This window comes from Tiliqua scincoides, chromosome 2, assembly GCF_035046505.1.
Source record: "Tiliqua scincoides isolate rTilSci1 chromosome 2, rTilSci1.hap2, whole genome shotgun sequence".
Classification (NCBI taxonomy): domain Eukaryota; kingdom Metazoa; phylum Chordata; class Lepidosauria; order Squamata; family Scincidae; genus Tiliqua; species Tiliqua scincoides.
Genome location: NC_089822.1, coordinates 141,558,054 through 141,580,826, shown reverse-complemented (window position 1 = coordinate 141,580,826; position 22,773 = coordinate 141,558,054). Strand labels below are relative to the sequence as shown.

General features: G+C 45.1%; 1 protein-coding gene across 1 annotated transcript; it reads left to right on the top strand.

Annotated features, from left to right (window-relative positions):
* The first annotated feature begins 10,418 nt into the window (after positions 1-10,418).
* Positions 10,419-15,705, top strand: PYM1 (PYM homolog 1, exon junction complex associated factor). The gene is made up of 3 exons (XM_066617869.1): positions 10,419-10,488; positions 12,663-12,756; positions 14,741-15,705. The coding sequence occupies exons 1-3, from the start codon at positions 10,458-10,460 to the stop codon at positions 15,231-15,233; spliced, it is 618 nt and encodes a 205-aa protein (XP_066473966.1). The 5' UTR covers positions 10,419-10,457; the 3' UTR covers positions 15,234-15,705.
* The last annotated feature ends 7,068 nt before the right edge of the window (positions 15,706-22,773 follow it).

The window sequence follows — 22,773 nt, the reverse complement described above, 5'->3', positions numbered from 1 at the left end:
GAAAACATCAAAGGATTTATAAGCACAGAAATATTTGTTCACTACTTTTCTACACACTTTAGGAAAAGAAACAGAGTCAATAGGGCCAGCAAAACAAAGGTGTTTCAGCCCCTGTGTGCCTCTACCCCAGTCACCAGCATGCAAATACTATACCCAAGAGGTATCAGAGTTAAACAATTGGAGGGCAACATCAAAGGAGATAAGACTTTGGTGGAAGGGCATGACAGCAGGTTTGGAATGTTCTAGGATGGGGGTGGCAGTTACTGAATAAACACTGTAGCAACCTGATGAGGCTTTGTATGGCTCTGGATGGAATTCACAGCATTATCAGAAGCTACCTGACAGGACCCCTTCTTTGCTACATCTGGTCAATGCCTGGGTGGGTGACCACCTGGGATGCCCACGTACAGCATTATGATGGAAGAAACATGGGATATAATGTAACAAACATGCAGAATTCCTGTCTTGCTCCCATCACTGGGCTTCTTTACCCTCCCCCCCAGCTTAGAACATGCTTGTTCCATCATCCTGTCAAAGCTTCTGGTGCCTATGACCCTCAGACGGCAGGAGGCACGGTCTAAGTTGTGCCATCTAAGAAGGAGCAATGGATTGTTCTTGATTAATCAGATGTTTTTAAATAACTGGTTCCCAACCTGTGGTCCAGTGATATGGTCCACAGGTGATCCGCAAGACCCTGAGAAGTGGTCCACAAGCCTCAGAGGAAAAGATTGATAATTTCTAGTGTGCTTCCCCACAGACCACCAGAGAGGGCAGAGAATGAACTGCCTGCAGCCAGCAATGAAAGCAGCAACCCACAAATCTTCATTATCAATAATGCATCTAATAAATCTCTAATTATTACAAATTTAATTGTATTTTTTGTGTGAAGGGCTGGGGGTAACATGCAGGGCCCGTGAGGGGAGTTACAGGGGGTAATTTGTACTTGGGGCCAGGGTCAGAAAGGGGGCCCAGGAGCTGAAGGAGGGCCCCCAGAAATTTCCTGGGATCTTATACTGTCCAACCCCACCCGGACTTGCTGCCTGCATAGGATTCTGGGTGCACAATGGGCATTTGTGCTGGCCCAGAGAATGCATACATGACACTCCTTAACAGTGTCAAATCTGGGTGGAAACTGACCTGCTTCAGTAGCTCTTTGGCTTGTGGATCTGCTTACCATGAAGGAGTGTATCAAGGACACAGCTGTGGAACTACAGCTGCTGTAGAAGTGCGTTTTGGTACACCCAGGATACTTTCCATTCTAGTGTGAACCTAAATATGATGATCTAATTTTCTGCAATGATTTTCTATATGTAAAATTTTTTAGAGACTTAGGAGTGTGTTTGGTTTTCTGTATTATTGTATCTAGCTGCTGACACTGTGTGGGCAGGAAGATCTGGGCTCCACATTGGGAAGCACAGTAGATCAAGGCTCCAAAGACTCTTCCTGCTGTTGCAACTCTTCCCATGCCCTGTTTTGCCCCATCCTTGTCGCCACTCTCCCCAACTCTATTTCATCCTCCTCCTTTGTGAAGGGGCCCAAAAAACACATTGTACCCCTGATAAAATTCCACTTAGAAGCCCTGGTTGCATGTGATCCACACCAGCTCCAATATTTGTCTCAGTGGTCACAGGCTCCTAAAGACTGGGAACCACTGTTTTAAATTGTTCCATAGTGTGGATTGTATGCTGCCTTGGTGATCCCTTTATTGAGATTGAAAGGCAGCCTGTAAATATTTTAAAATAAATCAATAAATATGCGAGTTATAGAGGTGTGGGGCCCCAGATTAAGATTCAGCACAGGGTACCCATGGCCATTAAAACACTGCTGTCAAGAAATTGCTTTCTGGCAATTTTAGGTGATAGAAATGAACCAGATGCAGTTTTTCTTGGTCCAGCATCCCCTGTTGCTAGCAAGCCAGAGTGACACCTGCTGGACAATCATCCAACTGTGCAGTACAAAACTGGGGTGGGAGGTGGGCTGCGGCTGTTCTCAGCTCTTGCATAAGGGCCTCCACCTGTGCTGCTTCTTTCCTTGCTAGTGTGCTTGTAACACCCACATCATCATCTAGCTGTGGCTAACAAGAGCTCAGCATTGTTACAGCTGGTTTCTCTTTTCCAAGCAGCACTTTGTAGATCAACCTCAAATCTCTGCACACACTATTTATCCATGTGAGCATGAATCAGACATGGTAATGTAAGTAGAAACAGTGTCAAACCATGGGGCAGACCTATTTCACAACTGATACTGTATTCCCAACCAATTCCTAAATCATCTTTGAGGTGGGGAAGATGCATCTGAAAACCCAGAGAGAAAGATAAATCATTCAGTAAAACATCCATTAAGAATCTCCTTGAAATACTTCACCTTTTGCTGTGCTCTAGCAGAGCTCAAAAGAAACAGGAAAAGAAGTTCTCAGAGAGTAAAACCCTCCTCCACCCCAGCAATCTCAGCTCTCAAGATAACATTGCAGGCAGCCCTCCTATAATCATGCATTCATTACTGTGAAAGCTCATAAGATTGTTATTCATTATGGCACTGCCAGTCTGAACAAAAGAATGTCATAGTTGTGATGCTACATTATCCCACGTTTCAAATTAGGTAGGAAGTTACATTTTAATGGGCTGATTTTTGCAGGTATAAGTAAGCAGGATTTAAAGCTGCAGAGAATTCTTTGCCAGGCAGATTGGAAAAGAAAGTGAGGCTGCAAGGCAATTTCCCTTACCTGGGAATAAGCCCATTGAGTACAGTGGGACTTACTTTTGAGTAAGCCTGCATAGGGTTGCATTGCAAGTGATGATGAAGCACCACAAGGAGGAAGCGGTCACCCTCCATCACTTTCTCCTCTTGACTAATGGAGGCCTCCAGCAGTAGCAACCAAGTGTGTGGAAGGTGGTAGCCCTGGCTCCCCAAGAAGTGGGCCATCCTCATACCATGCCTCCCCTCATTGACCAGATCAGTGCCTTTGGAAGGGGATTTTGCAGGCTAGATGTAAAGCATCCTATCTGTGGCAGCCTCCTCTTGGAACGAACATGGGGATGATACAAAATGCAGCCCCCTAGGATATGGAGTGGGCACAGATCCACAGAATTGGATTGCTGCTTACCTGAGAGTGAGCAGGGATCCACATAAATCTCCTAGTTCCTGCAGCATCCCTGTGGTTTTGACCAGGGCACATCCTAGCATTTCCTGACTGCCCTTGTTCCCCGTTGTCATAATGGGTGTCAGGACAGCTGTTCTCCTGAAAAACAAATCTCAGATGCTGAGTGTTCCAACAGAGGACATCTGCTACAGCAATGGTTCTCAACCTTTTTCATTCAACAGCACACTGACAAGGGGCTAAAATTGTCAAGGCACACCATCAGTTTCTTAACAATTGACAAGACATATAGCACTGCCAGCAGGAGGCTCACATCCCCCAATGGCACTACTCATAAATGACCTTCCATCAAACTCCCAGAACACACCTGCAGCCCATTTGCAGCACACCAATATGCTGCGGCACAGTGATTGAAAATCGCTGTGCTACAGTGTGAGTGTGGGACTGCAGGACACAGATATCAAGGATGTTGTTGGGAAATCTGTAGGAGTTGGGATATATATTAGATTTGCAGCACTCTGTCCGTGCACCCCATCAGGATGGTGGAGTGGCCAGTTGGATGTAGAGTCCTCTGAAAAGGCTGTGAATACATGGTAACGGAATATCCTTCCACAATAGGTTCTGAGGGCAGCAAGCTGTTTATGCACAATGTTTCACTTTTGGCAAAGTGCCCTTTCTTCATCGCTCTCATGAGAAATGTTCCCCTCTGTGCTCTTTAAGTTTGGCCCTCATGAGACCAGACAGGTGTAGCCTCACACTGTGTGCTCTGTCATAGTCTGAGATTTGGTCTCCATGGAAGGGGTTTAAGTGCTAGTGTGGACGTACTGTGATTGTTTATGAACATAGTCTGTATTCCATGCTTGGTTGTATGTTATGTATCGGGGAGGTGAGATTTAGGAAGACTCTGTGGGCAATTGTTTCTTTCCACTGATTTCTATGGGTGCATTTAAATGGGCACCAGCTGGGAAAACATCCAGAGGGGAAAGGGTTAAGAACCTATCATTCCCCCACCCCCACCCCCATTCTTCCATTCAAAATTAATAGCTTCCCAAGGCTGTTTTTAGTCTAGTTGCATAGAATGCTGCTGTTTCAGAGAGCTGGATTAAGTAACCTCACTGAGATTCTTCCTAACAATTATTCCATGAAAAACCAACAAAAGCTTATCCCATTTTTTAAAACCAGCATTTTTCAAAATGTGCTCCTAGGAGCCCTGGGGCTCCCTGAGACCCCTTCAGTGGATCCACAAGCACACCGTAAGTGGCTACCATCTGTTCCCTGTTTGGCTTGCTCCTCTGTCCCTCCTGCCTGCTGTTCATGGTGCTGTTCCACTCCATGCATGCACCAGCACTCTTGGGCTCCTGAGACTCTGCACATGCACCTGCAGGGTTCCTCAACACTTCTTTTAGGAGTGTAAAGGTTTCTGGAAACCAAAAAGCTTGCGAACCACTGTTTTAAACTATTAATCTCTCAGGAGAAAATAAGACAAACACATTCCAGTCAGACAGCTGTCATGGACACACTTACTTGGAAGTACAATCAGTTATCTTTATATTATTATAACTATAATTAACAATATAGTTAACAATAATTAACAATATACCACTTTTCAGCAAAAAGTTCACAAAGCGGTTTACAGAGAAAATCAAAGAACTAATGGCTCCCTGTCCCAAAAGGGCTCATAATCTAAAAAGATACAAAAGAACACCAGCAGACAGCCACTAGAAAGGGTGAGGAGGGCCAGTTACTCTCCCCATGCTAAATAAAAGAGGAGCATCCACTTGAAAGAGTTCCTTACCCAGTTAGCAAGGGTTTGTATGTGAATTTGCTTATCTGTGAGGGGCAGAATTGCTACCTTCTCTCATTATCCACTCCTCTGTTCTCATTATCTGCTATGCAGAGAAACTTTTCAGAGGCTGCAGGGATCTTAAGAATGGCACCCATGATCAGCATGGACCCCTTTAAAATGGCTGGTGAAAGCTTCCGCCAGACATTTTAAAGGGGTCTGCACTGGTTGCAGTTTCCAGCCAGAGAAGGTCCCTTTACATCTCTGTAGCATTCAGAAATATTTTGGCACTTCCTGCTGCACTCTGCTGGTGTCCTAAGTTCTCTGTTAGATTTTTTCCAATGGTACCCCTTCCCCCCTAGGGGACCCCTTGTACCTAACTTTGTTATCTGCACATTCACTATCCACTTGGTTTTCCAGGAAGCTACCCTACCAGATAATGAGAACTGACTGTTAAGTTCAGCTGAACAACCTAGTCTCTACATCTGAGCAAATCTGCATAAGAACAGCTGCACATCTAATTACAGGAACTAACAGATGACCATTATCCCCAGGTGGAATATCATAGTAGAATAAATACACCTATCATCCTTTAAAGAAGAGAGATTTCTCGTCAGTCCCAATATGGTTGCTACTATAGAAAGAGATGCAAGAGTCATTTCCTATAACTTTCAAAGTTCTTTCATCTCCTGCTTTTATGCTCAACATTAATAACTGGACAAAAAGAGAGATGCAGTTGTTTCTGTGAACTTTTCTTGGGAACTGTGATTATAAGCTATTTTGTTTCTGTGGCTTTGATTTCTCTCTTGGGTATAACAAAAACCACAATCTGGTAATGCCTTTATTGGGACAAACCAAATCTATGCAAGAACTCAAGCATATGCGTGAATGTTAAGAAAAGCAAAAGGGGCTGGTGGGTATGGCATGATGTGAAATGGCCAATGTCTGCCATTTGCAAAACTCAAAAAATGCAATACAGGAGGAATTAACCTATTTCTGCCCAGCCCGCAGGTGTACACATTTGATCCTCATTGTGTATATGCACCATTGGGCAGAAATGGCTTAAGTAGACTCAGTATAGTTTAGTCTCACTGTTAGACAGGATAGTGATTTGCCTCCAAGGCTTCTGGCAAGAAGGTGAGATAATTATGGTTGCTTCCCCAAGTGGTATCACCAGTTGTTTTTTTTTAATGGTTACTTATTTTTCTATCTTCCGGAGGAGAAAAAAGCCTGTTATGGTCGCCTCTTCCAAATGTTCCTACCTTCTGGATTAGCTTTTCTGAGTATTAAACAAAGTTCTTCTTCTCTTGTATGGTGTGTGTGTAACAAAGAAACCACACCATGTAAAGAATAGCTTCACAGAATTTCTATAATAATGATGACAATATGCTATCTTCAGGTTCAGCAGCAGTATGCCTCCCCTATCAGTTGCAGGGGAGCAAGAGCAAGAGGCAGGTATATCTTTCTCTCCTATTTATGGGCTTCCGGGCATCTGGTTGGCCACTGTGGGAAACAAGATGCAGACTACACGAGTCTTTGGCCTGATCCAGCACAGCCCTTCTTTTTCACTGCAACCTTCCACCATTTTTCCAATTTCTATTCAAAATCTATTTGAATCTGGTTATTCAAAACCAGTCCTCTTTTTGTGTTTAGGTCACAGAAGACTTTGCTTCCAGAATCTTCCTCACCATACAGATATCTGATTACAACTGAGCTGGATTTCAAATAAATTTTATCAGAGTTTTTTAAGTTTCCCATATGAAGCTGACTGTCCAAACTGTGATTATCACAAAAATTTTTTATCACTTTTAAAAAAAATGCCTCATCAGGACAGAACTGTACACAAATTTTATTCCTTGCCTGCAGACATTTCTCTTGGTCAATCTTTTTCTTCCCTGCAAGCCCCCGGTAATCTAGCTAGTCTGTGCAGGAGGCATTAACATGAACTGTAGATAGAAAATGCTTTACTAAGTAATGAACATTAGTTCATTTCTTGTGAGCTGCTGCTGTATAGTACTATTTCAGGTTCCCCTACACAAAGATGGTACAATTTCCTCGATAACAAGAAAATAAGAACAGCCCCACTGGATCAGGCCATAGGCCCATCTAGTCCAGCTTCCTGTATCTCATAGCGGCCCACCAAATGCCCCAGGGAGCACACCAGATAACAAGAGACCTCATCCTGGTGCCCTCCCTTGCATCTGGCATTCTGACATAGCCCATTTCTAAAATCAGGAAGTTGCACATACACATCATGGCTTGTAACCCATGTAATGAACTTTTCCTCCAGAAACTTGTCCAATTCCCTTTTACAGGCGTCCAGGCCAGACACCATCACCACATCATGTGGCAAGGAGTTCCACAGACCAACCACAAGCTGAGTAAAGAAATATTTTCTTTTGTCTGTTCTAACTCTCCCAACACTCAATTTTAGTGGATGTCCCCTGGTTCTCGTGTTATGCAAGAGTGTAAAGAGTATCTCTCTATCCACTCTGTTCATTCCCTGCATAATGTTGTATGTCTCAATCATGTCCCCCCTCTGGCACCTCTTTTCTAGGCTGAAGAGGTCCAAATGCCATAGCCTTTCCTCATAAGGAAAGTGCCCCAGCCCAGTAATCATCTTAGTCGCTCTCTTTTGCACCTTTTCCATTTCCACTATGTCTTTTTTGAGATGAGGCGACCAGAACTGGACGCAATACTCCAGGTGTAGCCTCTCCATCGATTTGTACAACGGCATTATAATATTAGCCATTTTGTTCCCAATACCCTTCCTAATGATCCCAAGCATAGAATTGGCCTTCTTTACTGCCGCCGCACATTGGGTCGACACTTTCATCGACCTGTCCACCACCACCCCAAGATCTCTCTCCTGCTCTATCACAGACAGCTCAGAACCCATCAGCCTATATGTGAAGTTTTGATTTTTGCCCCAGTGGGCATGACTTTACACTTACTGACATTGAAGCACATCTGCCATTTTGCTGCCCATTCTGCCAGTCTGGAGAGATCCTTCTGGAGCTCCTCACAATCACTTCTGGTCTTCACCACTTGGAAGTTTGGTGTCGTCTGCAAACTTAGCCACCTCACTGCTCACCCCTGTCTCCAGGTCATTTATGAAGAGGCTGAAAAGCACCGGTCCCAGGACAGATCCTTGGGGCATACCGTTTTTCACCTCTCTCCATTGTGAAAATTGCCCATTGACACCCACTCTCTGTTTCCTGGTCTTCAACCAGTTCTCAATCCATGTGGAGGACCTGTCCTCTAATTCCCTGACTGTGGAGTTTTTTCTGTAGCCTTTGGTGAGGGACCGTGTCGAACGCCTTCTAAAAGTCCAGATATATAATGTCCACGGGTTCTCCCACATCCACATGCCTGTTGACCTTTTCAAAGAATTCTAAAAGGTTCATGAGGCAAGACTTACCCTTCCAGAAGCTATGCTGATTCTCCCTCAGCAAGGCCTGTATCAGTATCAAACCCTAAGCATTTAGCCCTGACTTTATCACCAGTTTATCTGCAAGTATTGGAGTTTCAACAGATCTTGCAAACTAATATATGCACATTCCACTATTTGAGAAACAAATCTGGACAACTAACAACATCCTCATTAAGTCAAATGTGGTGCTGTAATCCATAACTGAATTAACACACTGGTTTTTAAAACTAGAGATAGCTCATTAGCTCATGTGGAGCCAATTATCAAACAACGTTGGGGCTGTAAAACCCACCTTAGGGCCTTTCTTGTGGTAAGGTGGAAAGCTTTTCATAATGGTTATGTGGCCTTTTTATGACTTAGGTTTGGAAGGGAACAGCTGCCAAAAGTTGCAAATCAGGCTCTTCAACACTCTTCAAATTGATTTCAAAATGTTTTGTTGCTGTGGTTCATTTTAAAATGTGATTTTAACACCATCACCTTCTAAATCCCAAAAATGGGTAGGAGTGCACAAGTTATCACAGAAGACTACCATAGATTTAAGGGGTGAGAACTCAGGGCCCAATCCTATCCAATTTTCCAGTGCTGGTGCAGTTGTACCAGTGGGGTATGTGCGGCATCCTGTGGTGGAGAGGCAGTCGCTGGGGCCTTCTTAAGGTATGGGAATATTTGTTCTCTTACCACAGGACTGCAATGTGGCTACACTCCGGAGTTGGAAAGTTGGACAGGATTGGGCCCTCAGTCCCACAAGTATAAGTCATGCGCAACTTCTAGATTTACATACCAGTCTACAACCCAGTCTCTTTCTTGCATAGAAGTACATTTCATAAGCTTAGTGGGGTGCTGCAAATAGTCCACCAATGTGTCACAGGAGTTTGGGTGAGGCTGATTTATTAATAGGGCCACTGGGGGATGTGAGCTCCCCACCTGCTTTGTCAGTTGCCGAAAAACTGATAGTGTGCCTTGACAACTTTAGCACCTTGATGCTAAGGCTGAATGAATGAGATGAAAAGGGCTGGAAATTGCTGATCTAGGATTTCAGCCTTGACCTCACTCTATCTCCTGCCTTACTTAATTTGCAACTGCACATTTCACAGCATAGCACTTCGATGCAGTCTGTGTCCTTCACAACATTACATCTGCTCTCAGCACTTGACATTTCTAGAGACAAGGATTTACAAAATCGGAAGAAAGACCTAAAACAAAAAATCAATATACAGAGACATACTATGCATTACAAGACTGAGGGACCCCTTCTTTGAGGAATTATTTATTGCCGACATTTTTATATCACCCTTGCCTCCAACAAAGTTCACCCTCTTTCCTCCCCCTTTATCTCACATAACCTTGTGAGGAAAGGGAAACGGAGAGTGTGCAACTAGCTCAAGGTTGTCCAGGAGGCTGAGGGCCCAGTCCTATCCAACTTTCCAGTGTAGTTGCAGTGCAGCCCCAAGGTGAGGAAAGAAATGTCCCACACCTTGAGGAGGCCTGTGACTGCCTCCCCACCACAGGAGGGGAGGCACACCCCATTGGCCCAGCAGCACCAGCACTGGAAACATTGGACAGGATTGGGCTGTGAAGCTACAATCCTATACATGCTTTCCTGGGAGTAAGTCTCATTGAACACAGTGGGACTGACTTCTAAGCAGACATGCACAGGACTGGGGTGTGAGGAGAGGGATCTGGACTCTTGCTCACGTGGTGTGCAACTGACCACCACAGCCCCCTTCCTCGCTGCAACAGCGAGACAAGGACCTGCCCTACTGGATAGGAAAATGATGCATTTTCCTTTCACTCAGGGCACAATACTCTCCACGCTTTCCTGGGAGTAAGCCCCATTGACTATAATGGGGCTTGCTTCTGAGTAGACAGGCATAGGCTTGGGCTCTCAAACAGGAGCTCTTTCGTTCCCAGCCCTGAGGCTGCTCTCTACACTCATCAGCCTCTCAGCCCAGGGAAGCCCGGGAGACACGCACGGCATCCTGGGAAATAAAACCGTTGAGCCCAACGGTTACAAGGGCGTGGCGGGCACGAGAAGACTGAGATTTAAAAACAAGATGGTGGCGTGGCCACTTCCCCCCTCCTCCCCACCTGCGTCATATCCGGAGGTGGAGACGATACGACCGGAAGTAGGTCGCGTTTCCAAGATGGCGACTCCCTATGTTACTGATGAAACGGGTGAGTGGGGAAGCCGCGGCCGGGAGGGGGGTGCTGGGGGGGGCCTCCTCTCCCCTCCCCTGCTCCGCCGCGACCCAGCTCCGCCGAGGCCCCCCCTCTGAGGCCCGCTTCACCTTCCGGTTTTTTCCCCGGGATGACGCCCCTCCCCTTCTCCATCTTTGGGCCCGCCGAGGCCCATCCCCCTTGGACCACGCCTCCTCTTCTAGGGCACGTCCCCCTTTTCCTCAGCTGCGCTTCACTTGAGCCCCGCCCCCTCGCTGCGCTCGCTTAGCCCCGCCCCTCGCTGTAGGGGCCCTCCCCTCCCCCACGCCTCCTCTGTAGAAGTGGCATCGCTTTGCGACCCTCTGCTCACGCGCCACCCTCTGTCTGGCAGGAGGAGTGTCAGGACGGTTTGGGAGATGGGCTTGGACCTGGAGGGTCCAGGTTCGAATCCCTACTGGGCTGTGGGTGACTGGGCCAGTTACTGTCTCTCAGCGCACCTACCTCACAGGGTTGTTGTGAGGACAGAAGGAAGGGAGGGGCCAGCAGGTGCATCTTTTTCAGCACACCCCCCTTTCAAGGAACCAGGTCCTGGTGCTCAGTCCGCCTGCCCCTTATGTTAGAGGACTGTTTCTCAGCTGTTGGTACTTGTACCACTGGCGGTACTTGAGGTGGTACCCAGAGGTGCTCAGTTTAGGACCCCCAGGCCCCCGCTGCCTGGCAGCAGGACCAGCAATGCAAGGAAGTGACAAGCAGCAGTAGGAGGCTCAGGGCCCAATCCTGTCCAACTTTCCAGCGCTGATGCAGCCCCGAGGTACGGGAACAAAAGTTCCCTTGCCTTGAGGAGACCATGATTGCTCCTCCACTGCAAGATGCAGTGCACGCCCCGCAGGCATGGTTGCGTCAGTGCTGGAGAGTTGGACAGGACTGAGCCCTCAGATTGACAGGCACATCTCTAGCATGTGCTTTTTGCAGGCTCAAAAAAGCCTCCTGAGCCTCTTACCAGAGTTTGTTGTGTTGTCTCTTCTCCCACTCCAGAAGTAACTGGTGATGACATCATTGCCAGTTACTTCCAGTGGTACTTCAAATAGGTGGATCATGCAAAGTGGTACAGTGGACCTAAGGACACTAAGGGCCCAATCCTATCCAGTTTTCCAGTGCTGGTGCAGTTGTGCCAGTGGGGTGTGTGCTGCATCTTGTGGTGGAGGGGCAGTCACTGGGCCCTCTTAAGGTATAGGAACATGTGTTCCCTTACCATGGGGCTGCATTATGGCTACACCGGAGCTGGAAAGTTGTGTATGATTGTCCCCCCCCCCCCCCCGTGTCCTCATGCAAAGTGGGAAGTTCAGACAGGGGAAAGTTGTGTATGAGATGGAATTTCAGCAACCTGCAACTTGTCATGAAAGGGTGAGAAAAGCTGCACCTGCTGACTTTCATTTTCTGTGACTTCTAAAGACATTTAAACTTTCCTGTGTTTTGGTCACCCTGTCTCATCCTGGAACACAGGAAGCTGCTTTTTGGATTCAGACGTTTGGTCCGTCCAGCACAGTATTGTCAGTGCTGCTTGGCAGAGGCTCTCTCTGGTTCCAGACTAGGAGACTTTCTCAGCGCTACCCAGGAATGTCAGGGATTGAACCTGGAATCTGCTGCATGCAAAGCAGATGCTAAGCACTGAACTATAGTTCCTCCCTTGAATGTATAATGGGTTAAAGTGAGTGGAACAGTCTATAAGTTCTGAGGAGTTGTGTTGCTGCATAAGTTTCCCCATGCTGACTTGTTGCAGTAGTTTTAAGTCCTAGCCATGCTTTTTGTGAGTTGTTTGTTCTTCACATGCTACCAGACTCGTACATGGTAGAAATTTGTGTATTTCATTTATAATATAGAAATAATAATGCAGGCCTACTTTGCAAGGTTGTTGTAAGAGAGTAACCTAACTGTTGAATATTGTTGCACAGTAGGAAATCCCTATGTTGGATGGTGAGAGGTGGCAAGCTACATAAGTGTTTATATTAATTTCTCTCTGCAAATATATGTCCTGTAAGAACTTGGTGATGTAAAAAGTGGCCCAGGAAAGCACAGTTAACATACGTTTGAGTGTCCTTTTCCTGCTATGCAACTGAAACATTCATTCACAAGATTATAGGTTTAAAAAAAAACCCAGACATTTTCTCTCTAAAATACTCATGATGTTTCAGGAAAATACATCGCCTCCACACAGCGTCCAGATGGCACCTGGAGAAAGCAAAGGAGGGTGAAGGAAGGCTATATTCCCCAAGAAGAGGTGCCAGTGTAAGTTAGATTCTCATCTTTGTCATCTACTCTTTTTTCTTTTTCTTTTAGGGGCATAAGAAATCTCTAAACATTACACTGAATTGCCTTTGCGAGATGCATGTGGTGTGGCTTGGCATCTCTTTTACAATACAAAGTGAGGCATGGATAAGGGAACAGACATTTGTGCCATCTGGAAGCTTGGGTTGTTGCCCCACTGTTTTATATCGCATCAGATCTGTTCACAGATCTTATGACTCTCATTTATAAGACTACTTTACTCTTTGGTTTCTTCCCTCTAATATCAACTTCATGCCGTGATGATTCAGGAAGATGGTTATGATATTCTGAGTGAGAGTGAAGTTAGGACACTAAGTGGTTCTGTTAAAAGTATGTTTTGCTCTCTTATTCATGTGCATGCTAATTTCCTGAATTTTAGGGTCAATTGTTATCATCCCCTTGGTGGCATCCATTATTAGAAATGCCCTGAAGGTATGAGAATGTTCTGAGATGAACTTAAATGTGATCATGTTCACACTTTTCTCATAATCAGGCAATACCTGCAGATATTACCTGATGGGTATCTGCTTTTAAAGGGATGGTCAAAATTCCCACTAGGTATTCCCAGGCCCTAGGCATCCCTAAAGTAGTCTTTGGATTCCAGCCCCTTTGAAAATAGAAATAAGTGTCTCATTTTTCTGTCTCAATTACCTATCTATCCCATTCTACCAGCATATTATATCTAATAGCTAGCTGTTGGCCATTAAAGTGAAATTGATCCAGTTGAACATAGGAAGCAGCATTTTACTGTGCTGGACCATTGATCCATCTAGCTCACTATGTCTACACTGACTAGCAGCAGCTCTCCAGGGTTCCAAAAAGACGTCTTTTCCAGCCATACCTGGTGATACCAGAGATTGAACCTGGAAACTTCTGGATAGTGCTCTAAGTTCTGCAAAACATGTACTCTGCCACTGGGCGATGGGACCCCCATCCCCTTCTCAGAAACAGTTGTATGATTTTTCTTTGTCATGAGATTTGAATCTGTTCTGCTTTGGACATGTACCAGAACGAAACTTGACCACAAATACTGTCTTTACAGCTCAGTTTCTGTTTTGTTTTGAACTGCTAAAATATGCCCTGTTACAATCTGATAAAAGTTTAGTTTATTATTTATTGGATTTGTAATCCGCCTTTCTCCCTGAAGGGCACCCAAGTTTCATAGGTTTTTACTCACATCTGTCTTGCTTTTGACGCTATTGATGTATGAACAAAACTAGTCCCCTTTCTTCCTTAGGCTTTGCTGCACTCCCTCCCACCACCATCATCACTGTGAAATAGCAGGAAATGAAACGGACTGCTGTGTACCTTGCACCTCTCAAATAAGGGCTTAGGCTCCTTGAGATGCTCTCTTATTGAGAAAATCCCTATCGGCCTGGGACAGGTGGTTACTGAAGTAATACTGGCTGCAATTGGTATCTTTCATCTGAGAACCACAAGGTGGCGTGGATTGCTAAGGTCACTTACACATGAGTACAAAACCAGTGTCTGTCTTAGGAAAGGGGAAAAAAACCCAGTTGTTCGGGCACTGCCTTATCACTGCCCCTCTTGCTCCTTGCTAGAATCCACATGTGCTTCTCATCACCATCATCTCTAGCCCAAAGCTCAGTGGCAGAAAGTAACAGGATGCCTTATTCATGAGGGCAACTGCTTCTAGATGAGTCTGATACTGTAAATAATGTGATCCATAGTGACTTGCCAGAGCTGCAATTGCACCCATCATGACCATCATTAAACAGAACAAGAACTTCAAGCCTGTATCTGATCTGCTGCTTGCTTCTGGAGAGGGGAAACTGGAGCTGGAATTATAGAGAGACAGCTCTAATTTTTAGGGGCTCTTTCTTTTAATGCACTGAAGAAAGATCCCTCCTCCTGTGTTTTTGTTTGTTTTTGCATATTTCAAGTATTGAGAGAAGAGAGATCTGATGTCTCTTGTTTCGTGCAGGTATGAGAATAAATACGTGAAGTTCTTCAAAAGCAAACCAGAGCTACCTCCAGGCCTGAATCCAGAGACTAATACCCAGATGGCCAGGCAAGCTTCAAAAGGACCAGAGAGCAGCGAGACAGGACTCTCTAAGACAGCCAAGAGGAACCTAAAACGCAAGGAGAAGAGAAAACAGCAGCAGGAGAAAGGGGAGCGAGATACAGATGACCTGATCCAGTCACTAGAGAAAACGTCCTTGACAGCAGCACCAAGCAGCAGTGGGGATGGGAAGCTGGTTGTGCCAGCAGGCAGCCGTGATGCCTCTTCTCCTGCTGCCATCTTGGAGAAGTACAAGAAAGTCAAAAACCTGAAAAAGAAACTGCGGCAGGTGGAGGAGTTGCAGGCACGGATTGACTCTGGGGAGATCAAGCAACCGACCAAAGAGCAGCTGGACAAGCTGGCTCGAAGGAAAGCTTTGGAAGAGGAGCTTGAGGACCTGGAATTGGATTTGTAAGGGTGTTAGAATTCTCAACCGGACATAGCGTGCATAGAACAAACCGTCCCCAGGGGAACATTCTGAGAACTGTGCAATACACAGACCAGAAGATGCTGTCTTCAGGATCCTCCTTTGTACCTTTAATTTTATTTTATGTTGGGTGCTGTATGAATTTTTAAAAGTATTTCTCCCAGCTGTTGATGTGTTAGATACTTGAGGACTCTAAAACTACAACTTTGCCACCTTCCTAAGTCCTTATCTCTTCTTCTTCCCCTCATCCTGTTGGGGCAGGCAATGGGTGGCTGGAAATGTCACAGTGCCAGTGCATGGGGCTGGTTTTCAGGGATACTAAAATGGGCAGAGTGTTCCATGTCTTCTCCCTGCCCCTGTATAATACTCAACACCGTCATGTTCTCTGTAACAGCTGCTCCACTTTCCACCTTTTCCTCCTCATTTTTAAAAGATGCAATAATAAAAATTGCAGTAGTGACCTCTGAGTCTGGGATATTTTTTTTCTTTTTTTGCTCTCAAACCTGAGATCAGGTAGCTCTCCTTCCCTCACCCCTGCAATTCTATGTACTCTTAAGTTCCTATAAAAACAGTAATGCAGTCTGCCCCACTATTTTTCTGCTAATTTTGGGTTTTCCTTTCTCCCAGCAAGGGCAAAGGTGACGCTTAAAAGTCTGAGGTAGTGTGATCAGGATATGGAATATTAAATTCCTTGCTTTCCAGAGAGGAATGCCTATTTTAGTCTGTTGCACCAAAACAGCGAGTCTTGTTTCACCTTAAAGACTAACACGCATATTAAAGCATACAATTCTGTAAAATACTAGTGCATCTGCTGAAGTGAGCTGTAGTTCACAACAGCTTATGCTTTAATAAAGATGCTAGTCTTGAATGTGCCACAGGGCTCTTGTGTTTGTTCTTCCTTGTAATCATTATACAGCAGGTGATTCTCAAAGGTCTTATTAATTGGAAAACTTAAGCAGAGAACTGCTAAAGTATGGGCCTGCTGTTTTATCCTCCTTGATCCCTTTTCTGTGACTTCGGTAGGATGGATAGTGAAGTATCTGTCTTTCTTTTTCCAGGGGAAAAATACAGTAGTAGTTAGGCTGGCAGCTCCTTTTTTTAGGTCAGTGTGGCTGGCAGTGGATGGGGGGAGTGCAGCTGACCTAATTCTCATCTCAGATTCTGATTTTCCACTCAGCAGTAGCATCACCACCCAGTCCTTCAGAGCAGCCAGTGCTCCATATTGGTGACCAGCACTGGTAATGATCCTGAGATCATGGCTGAGAATAGTCATTGCACAGCTGTAGTTAAAGAAGTATTAGTGTTTTTCATTTTGTAGAGTTAATGCAAACAGCTGCCATAAAAGGCACAAACTTTTTGCACCTTTTAGTTGCCAAATGGTGCAGCAGAGGCTGAAGTCTTCACTCTGTGTACCAGTGACCCTTACTGGTGCCTAGGGTTGCCAGATATTCAATTGAAGATAGTGACTTAATGCTTTTAAAACGATGTGTGATGAGAGTGTGCAATTGCTGTTCCTCCTGCTGCTCCTTTTGGTCATTTGTCCCCCTCCTACCTCTCTTAGTAAGCAGGGCTCTACTTTTGCCCCACAGCAGACAGAAAAGAGAATGACCAAGAGAAAATTTGCAACTTCTCACACCCAATTCCTCTACCAGCACACTCACCCACCTCACATTGCCCATTCTGTCTGCTGTAACTTAAAGATTTCAATCTTTCTCTAAAGCATTTAGCAAAGCATTTCTCCAAAGCATTGCTGATGGATCACATGAGGTTGGGTGAAACTGCAGCTGCGTCTTGGAGAAAGACAAAATTTCTTCACTGCAACCTGGCAACCTTACTTCAACCCTTTGATTCTGTGTATCACATAAAACTAATTTTTAACAAGAGCCATATTTTGAATTGCACTAAGGCCAACAAGATTTGCATGACTCACACCGTCTTAGCCAAAGCGCAAGCAAAGGGCTCCAACTTTGCAGATCAAACAGAGGATTTGGTACAGTTCCTCTGATTTTGCACCACGGCAACTCCCACTGATGCAGGAAAAATGTTTTAGCTTTAGCTTCTGATTTCTCACCACAACACATGGAAATAGCAAATAGGCACAGAGGCCTTCTTGCACAGCTCTCACCTGCTATCTCCCAGTGATTACCCCAGTGATTTCTGTAGTAAGCAGAGCACCATCTATGGAGAATTATCTGTGGATCCCCCCCACTTCATTTTGTGGTTACCCATTGTATCCTTGCAAGTGAGTACAGATGCTGAATTTTAAAATATTCTGTTCCGCTTTCCTTGTTCATATGGAAAGTAGGCATGTACTCTTCATTCTGAATCCATCTAACCGGTATTGTCTTTCTTGAAATGCCCAGACTGACTGTTTGATCAGTCAGTGGGTTCTTGCCAGACAGAAAGCTCAAACCATTGTGGGCAAAGACATTTTCAGTAGTAAACCAGGCATTTTCTAGTGGTAAACCAGCAGGAATGGAGCAAGAGGATTAGAATGTGAAGAATCAACACTGAAAGGGGAAGCATCAAGTATCTGCTGGTGAAGAACAGATATATGTTCCTTCCCAGAATCGTAGGTGGGCATTGAGTGGACCTTTCTCTACCCAAGTGCTGTTGTCCTCTGAATTGTAGGCATGCTGAAGAGGAAGAAGTGTAATGTCCCTTCACCTATTATGAGAGCATTATTCACTATAAGTTCTGTCTACAAGGTTGCTTTCTTTGAAACTAGAGAGATATGTTTGTTTTTCAGTTGTTAAGATAGTATTGATAAAACTATGGTCGCCCTTGATGTGGCCATTTGTCTCACTGTCGTCTCTGATAAAAAGGTTTTAACAGTGACTAGACATGATAGCAGGACAAAGCAACTAATCTACACCATGGACAAGAGTGCTTCCTTTAATACTCTGAGAGTGAGGGACAATCTTCTGCTTCCAGACTGAGTACATCTTGGGTCAGAACTCCTTGGGGGGGGGGGAAGGATCTTATGTTAAAGCTATTTCTTCCCAACATTGCATATATGCAACAGGGATCAAAAGTGTACATCTGCGGGCTGGGCAAAAATGGAATTATTAATATAGGCTTTACAGTAACTGTTGTTCAGATAAGTCCATACAGATAAGCCAGTCAAGATGAAATGTATTTAGCCTGAGTCAAGCTGACCAATAATGCTGGTATCCTATTTATCTTTTTTTAGGGCTGTTGTCTGATTTAAAAGAATCTGTGACTAATTGTACGTATATATTTTGTGGATTGAATCTGCATATGTTACCTATGAGAAGTAGTTCTAAAGAGCAAGCACAAATGTTGCTGCAGGTATAATTCCTCCCTCCTCTCTTACATAGAAAGATCCCTACTGCCACCGCCACCAGCAGCACCCCAGAAGTTCTGGTCACCATCCTGCCATGGCCATCAGGACTCTCAACACTTAAGACACTACCACCTGAGCTGCAGCCTCATGCTCAGGGCAAGAATCCTTCCATTGGGAGAAAAGAGCAGTACAAGAGGCACACTAGAGCCAAAAGCTGTGCAAGGAACCCTAGCTTCTCAAAAGGCATTTGAGGCTGGCTTCCTTGCTTCTTTTGGTAGGCGGTGCTGCTGAGATATATATGGACATAGGAAGTCTGCCAAAGCATGCTTGACAGTGCCAGAGGAGGGCCTAGTGCAGGTTTTGCCATGATGGAACCCCCCCCCCCAAGAAAGGGGTGAATGTGTGATTACATGTCCCATATTGGTTAACACATATGCATTTTTCCACAGAATAACTGCATGTCTGGTGTAGCGGACTGGATCTCGAGAAGGACTCTAGCATAGAGTGCATGGTTCACATGGGACATCAGGCATATTGGACCTTATGTTTTGCCATGTGTGAACTGAATGTGAACCTTATGCACAATGCTTCCCTATAGTTTCATATTGCATGGGATTGTCAATCATTATCTGTCAGGGATGTTTTTCCTTCATTACTGATCTCCTCAATGAGGAACCACTGATGACTATTCAAGACTGAACTCTGAGGTCTTGCTTGTGCTTTTATCTTTTATGTTTATATGTTCAGTTCATTTGGCCTCTTTTAGTCATTTTGTTTTCTTTACAATTGCAAGCCCCATGGCAACAGATCTACTAATATTCTGAAGAAACAAACCAATACCATAAGCTGCTCTGAGACCATGAGATTCAGTATGACATAAATCTGAATGAATAAGTTTTTGATGCAGACTTTCCAGAATACCACTTGAAAAGCACTGACCTAGGTGAAAATGTTTCAATCAGTTGTATGCATATCTTTGGTGATACTTCACAGTGTATAGAGGGGTTTGTAGCAGGCTCCATCTCAGAGGCCCACTGTCACCTGAATACAGCACAGGTTCTTGCTTCTTCTTCAGCATCACTGGCACCAGTGCCCATTAGTTTGTGGCAGTGGGCTCACCCTGCATCATTTAAAGAATGTGGGGCCTGCTTCAGTTAGAGACCAGGTGTGATGGATGAAAGAGAGAGTGGCTATTAATCTTTGTTTGAAATCTATTTGTTCTTAAGTGCTTTGGGATGCAATCCTAACCGCTTATGTCAGTGCTTTCCAGCACTGTCTTAAGGGCAATGCAGCTCCGAGGTAAGGGAACAAACATTCCCTTACTTTGAGGTGGCTTCCATGAATGACACCTAACTGCAGGATGCAGCACACGTCCCATTGACTGGAAAGTACTGACATAAGGGGATAGGATTGTGCCCTTGTTTGCTATAAGCTTTGAGTGTGTGTGTGTTCACACAAGACTGGTATACAAATAAAGTTGACTTGACCTCAGGGTAGCCCAGTTGCTACTTAAAAGCCTCTTCCTCTTTAGGACGAGGCAGGGAAGAGTAGCAAAAGAGATGGGAGCCTTTCCTAACCCTTGCTTCTGCAAAGCCAGCAGATCAGATGCTGCTTAATTTTAATGAATGATTTAGTAATTAAGTATTGGTTCTATGTGAGTTGTATGCTTTGTGTTATACAAAATAGGTTTCCTGAGAGTGATGCTTCCCCCCTCTCCTTGCTGCCAGCTTCATCTTGACTTTATTATCTATGCCCTAGCTCTACAGTTCCCAAACTGTGGAGCCAATTTTTGGTGGGTTGTGAAAGAATTGTGGGTCAGTGCTGACTGACACCGCAAGGCATTCTGAAGTGTTACCCACCTGCTGCAGGGCATTCTGGAGCACTACCTGGCTGATGTGGCCAACAAAGTGAGTCGCAGTGCTAAAAATATTGGGAAACACTGCCATAGCCAATAGAAGATGCAATCTAAACACGCCCTTGGGCTTCCACAAATTCCTTGTGCTGACCCCAGATTGTTGCAAGCATGCCATGGCACATTTGCACCAACATATGAGTCGGGGAGGCTGGCACAAGGACATGCGCCGACACAAGACCCAGGCATGGTACGTTTGCGCTGGCCTTTTCAGGCTGGCGTGGGGGACATGGGGAGGGTAGAGGACAGCCGTTTCAGGGCAGGGAGGATGGGTGGCGGGTGGTCTTGTGGGCGAGCAGTGGACAAGCAGGGGGGCAGGGCCAGGATACAGCACTTAAGCCAGATCATAGCCCCATTCCCCAGTAGCCTGGGGCAGCTCTGGGCTGCTGGAATTTGCATCACCTCTTCAGGTGGCACAGATCTGAGTAGACCCACTGGGGTCACTGCAGCGCAACACGGAGTAAGGGGAATTATTTCCCCTTGCCTTGAGCTGAGCCACAGCCAGCCCAACACTTGTGCTGGATAAGCACAGGCCTGCTGGCCTGCCTGTTCCAGTGCAAGTTAGGATTTCATCTAAGATAGCTACAGCAAAACATCTCCCCTCCCTGCACTATTGCTACAGTATTGCCCATCTCTTTGTATGCTTCCTTATTTTCCTCTCATTGTCAGTTGTACTTTGAACTGGGGCAAGATGCATTTCAATGTAAGTGTAAAGTGATGCACATTGGGGCAAAGAACCAATACATACGTATAGGCTAATGGGTTCTGAGATGTCTGACAGATCAGGAGAGAGATCTTGGGGTGATTGTGGACAGTTCAATGAAAGTGTCAACCCAATATGCGGCGGCAGTGAAGAAGTCTAATTCCATGCTTGGGATCATTAGGAAAGGCATTGAGAATAAGACAGCTATTATTGTAATGCCATTGTACAAATCAATGGTAAGGTCACACCTGGAGTATTGTGTCCAGTTCAGGTCGCCACATCTCAAAAAGGTTATATTGGAGACAGAAAAGGTGCAGAAGAGAGCAACCAAAATGATTACTGGGCAGGGGCACCTCCCTTATGAGGAAAGGCTACAGCATTTGGGGCTTTTCAGTCTAGAAAAGAGGCACCTGAGGATGGGACATGATTGAGACATACAGAATCATGCAGGGGATGGACAGAGTGGATAGGGAGATGCTCTTTTCCCTCTCACATAACACCAGAAACAGGGACATCCACTAAAATTGAGTGTTGGGAGAGTTAGGACCGACAGAAGAAAATATTTATTTACCCAGTGTGTAATTAGTTTGTGGAACTCTTTGCCACAGGAAGTAGTGATGGCATCTTGCCTGAATGTCTTTAAGAGGGGATTGGACAAATTTCTGGAGGAAAAGTTCATTACAGGTTACAAGTCATCATAGCTATGTGCAAGCTCTTGGTTTTAGAGGCAGGCTGCCTCTGATTACCAGATGCAGGGGAGGGCACCGGGATGCAGGTTGTGCAGGTCTTGTGTGCTCCTTGGGGCATTTGGTGGGTCACTGTGAGATACTGGAAGCTGGACTAGATGGGCCCTTGGCCTGATCCAGCGGGGCTCTTTTTATGTTTTTATGTTCTTAAGCTTAGGTGATTTCTTGCAATTGTGCACCCCTCCTGAAAGTGCTGACATTGATAGGCTATGCAAACTTTTTAAAGATAGGAGGATGTGGATCTTGAATTGGATTAATGGCAGGGGCTATGTAAAATATGGGGAAGAGGCAAAAGGGAAGAAATGAGTTGACTTTGTGCACATCTCAACAACATCAGCCCAGCAATGTAATAGTGATACTTTGCGGGGTCTTTTTGTCAGAAAAATGATTTTCCTTAACAAATAGTTAGCGGTTTCCCTCTTTGAACATAGAGGAAGAGATATGACTAACTCAAACACTTGTTGCTAGTATTTGATGGTTAGCTGCAGACAAAGGTATATCCCCCTATTTGCTTTAAGCTTATAAAGCATGTTTGCAAGCAAGCTGAAAATATACATGATTACTCTTGGTATTGCAACTAAGGTATCCGATCCACTGACTGGACTGTGTATTTCATATCTGTAACATGAGTACAGTGTTCCCATACTGACAAACTTTCTCGACTACAAATTTGTAAAGTTGTGTTGTCTGCTAGATTCCCATGGGGTGTGTGCATGCACAAATGTTAGGAGCAGTCCTCCCTTCTAAAAATGAGTATGTCCCATTCATGTTAGGCAGGTTTGTAAATTACTGCCAGTCCTGTTGCCTGTGGTGAATAAGAAATATCTCCCCGTGACCAGGAAGAAGAATGTCTGTAAACT

What these genes read in the sequence shown, in the direction of transcription:
- PYM1 (XM_066617869.1), top strand. Translation starts at nt 10,458, where the DNA reads ATGGCGACTCCCTATGTTACTGATGAAACGG. An exon ending in CTATGTTACTGATGAAACGG is followed by an intron (nt 10,489 to 12,662) that starts GTGAGTGGGGAA and finishes ATGATGTTTCAG; the next exon opens with GAAAATACATCGCCTCCACA. An exon ending in CCCCAAGAAGAGGTGCCAGT is followed by an intron (nt 12,757 to 14,740) that starts GTAAGTTAGATT and finishes TGTTTCGTGCAG; the next exon opens with GTATGAGAATAAATACGTGA.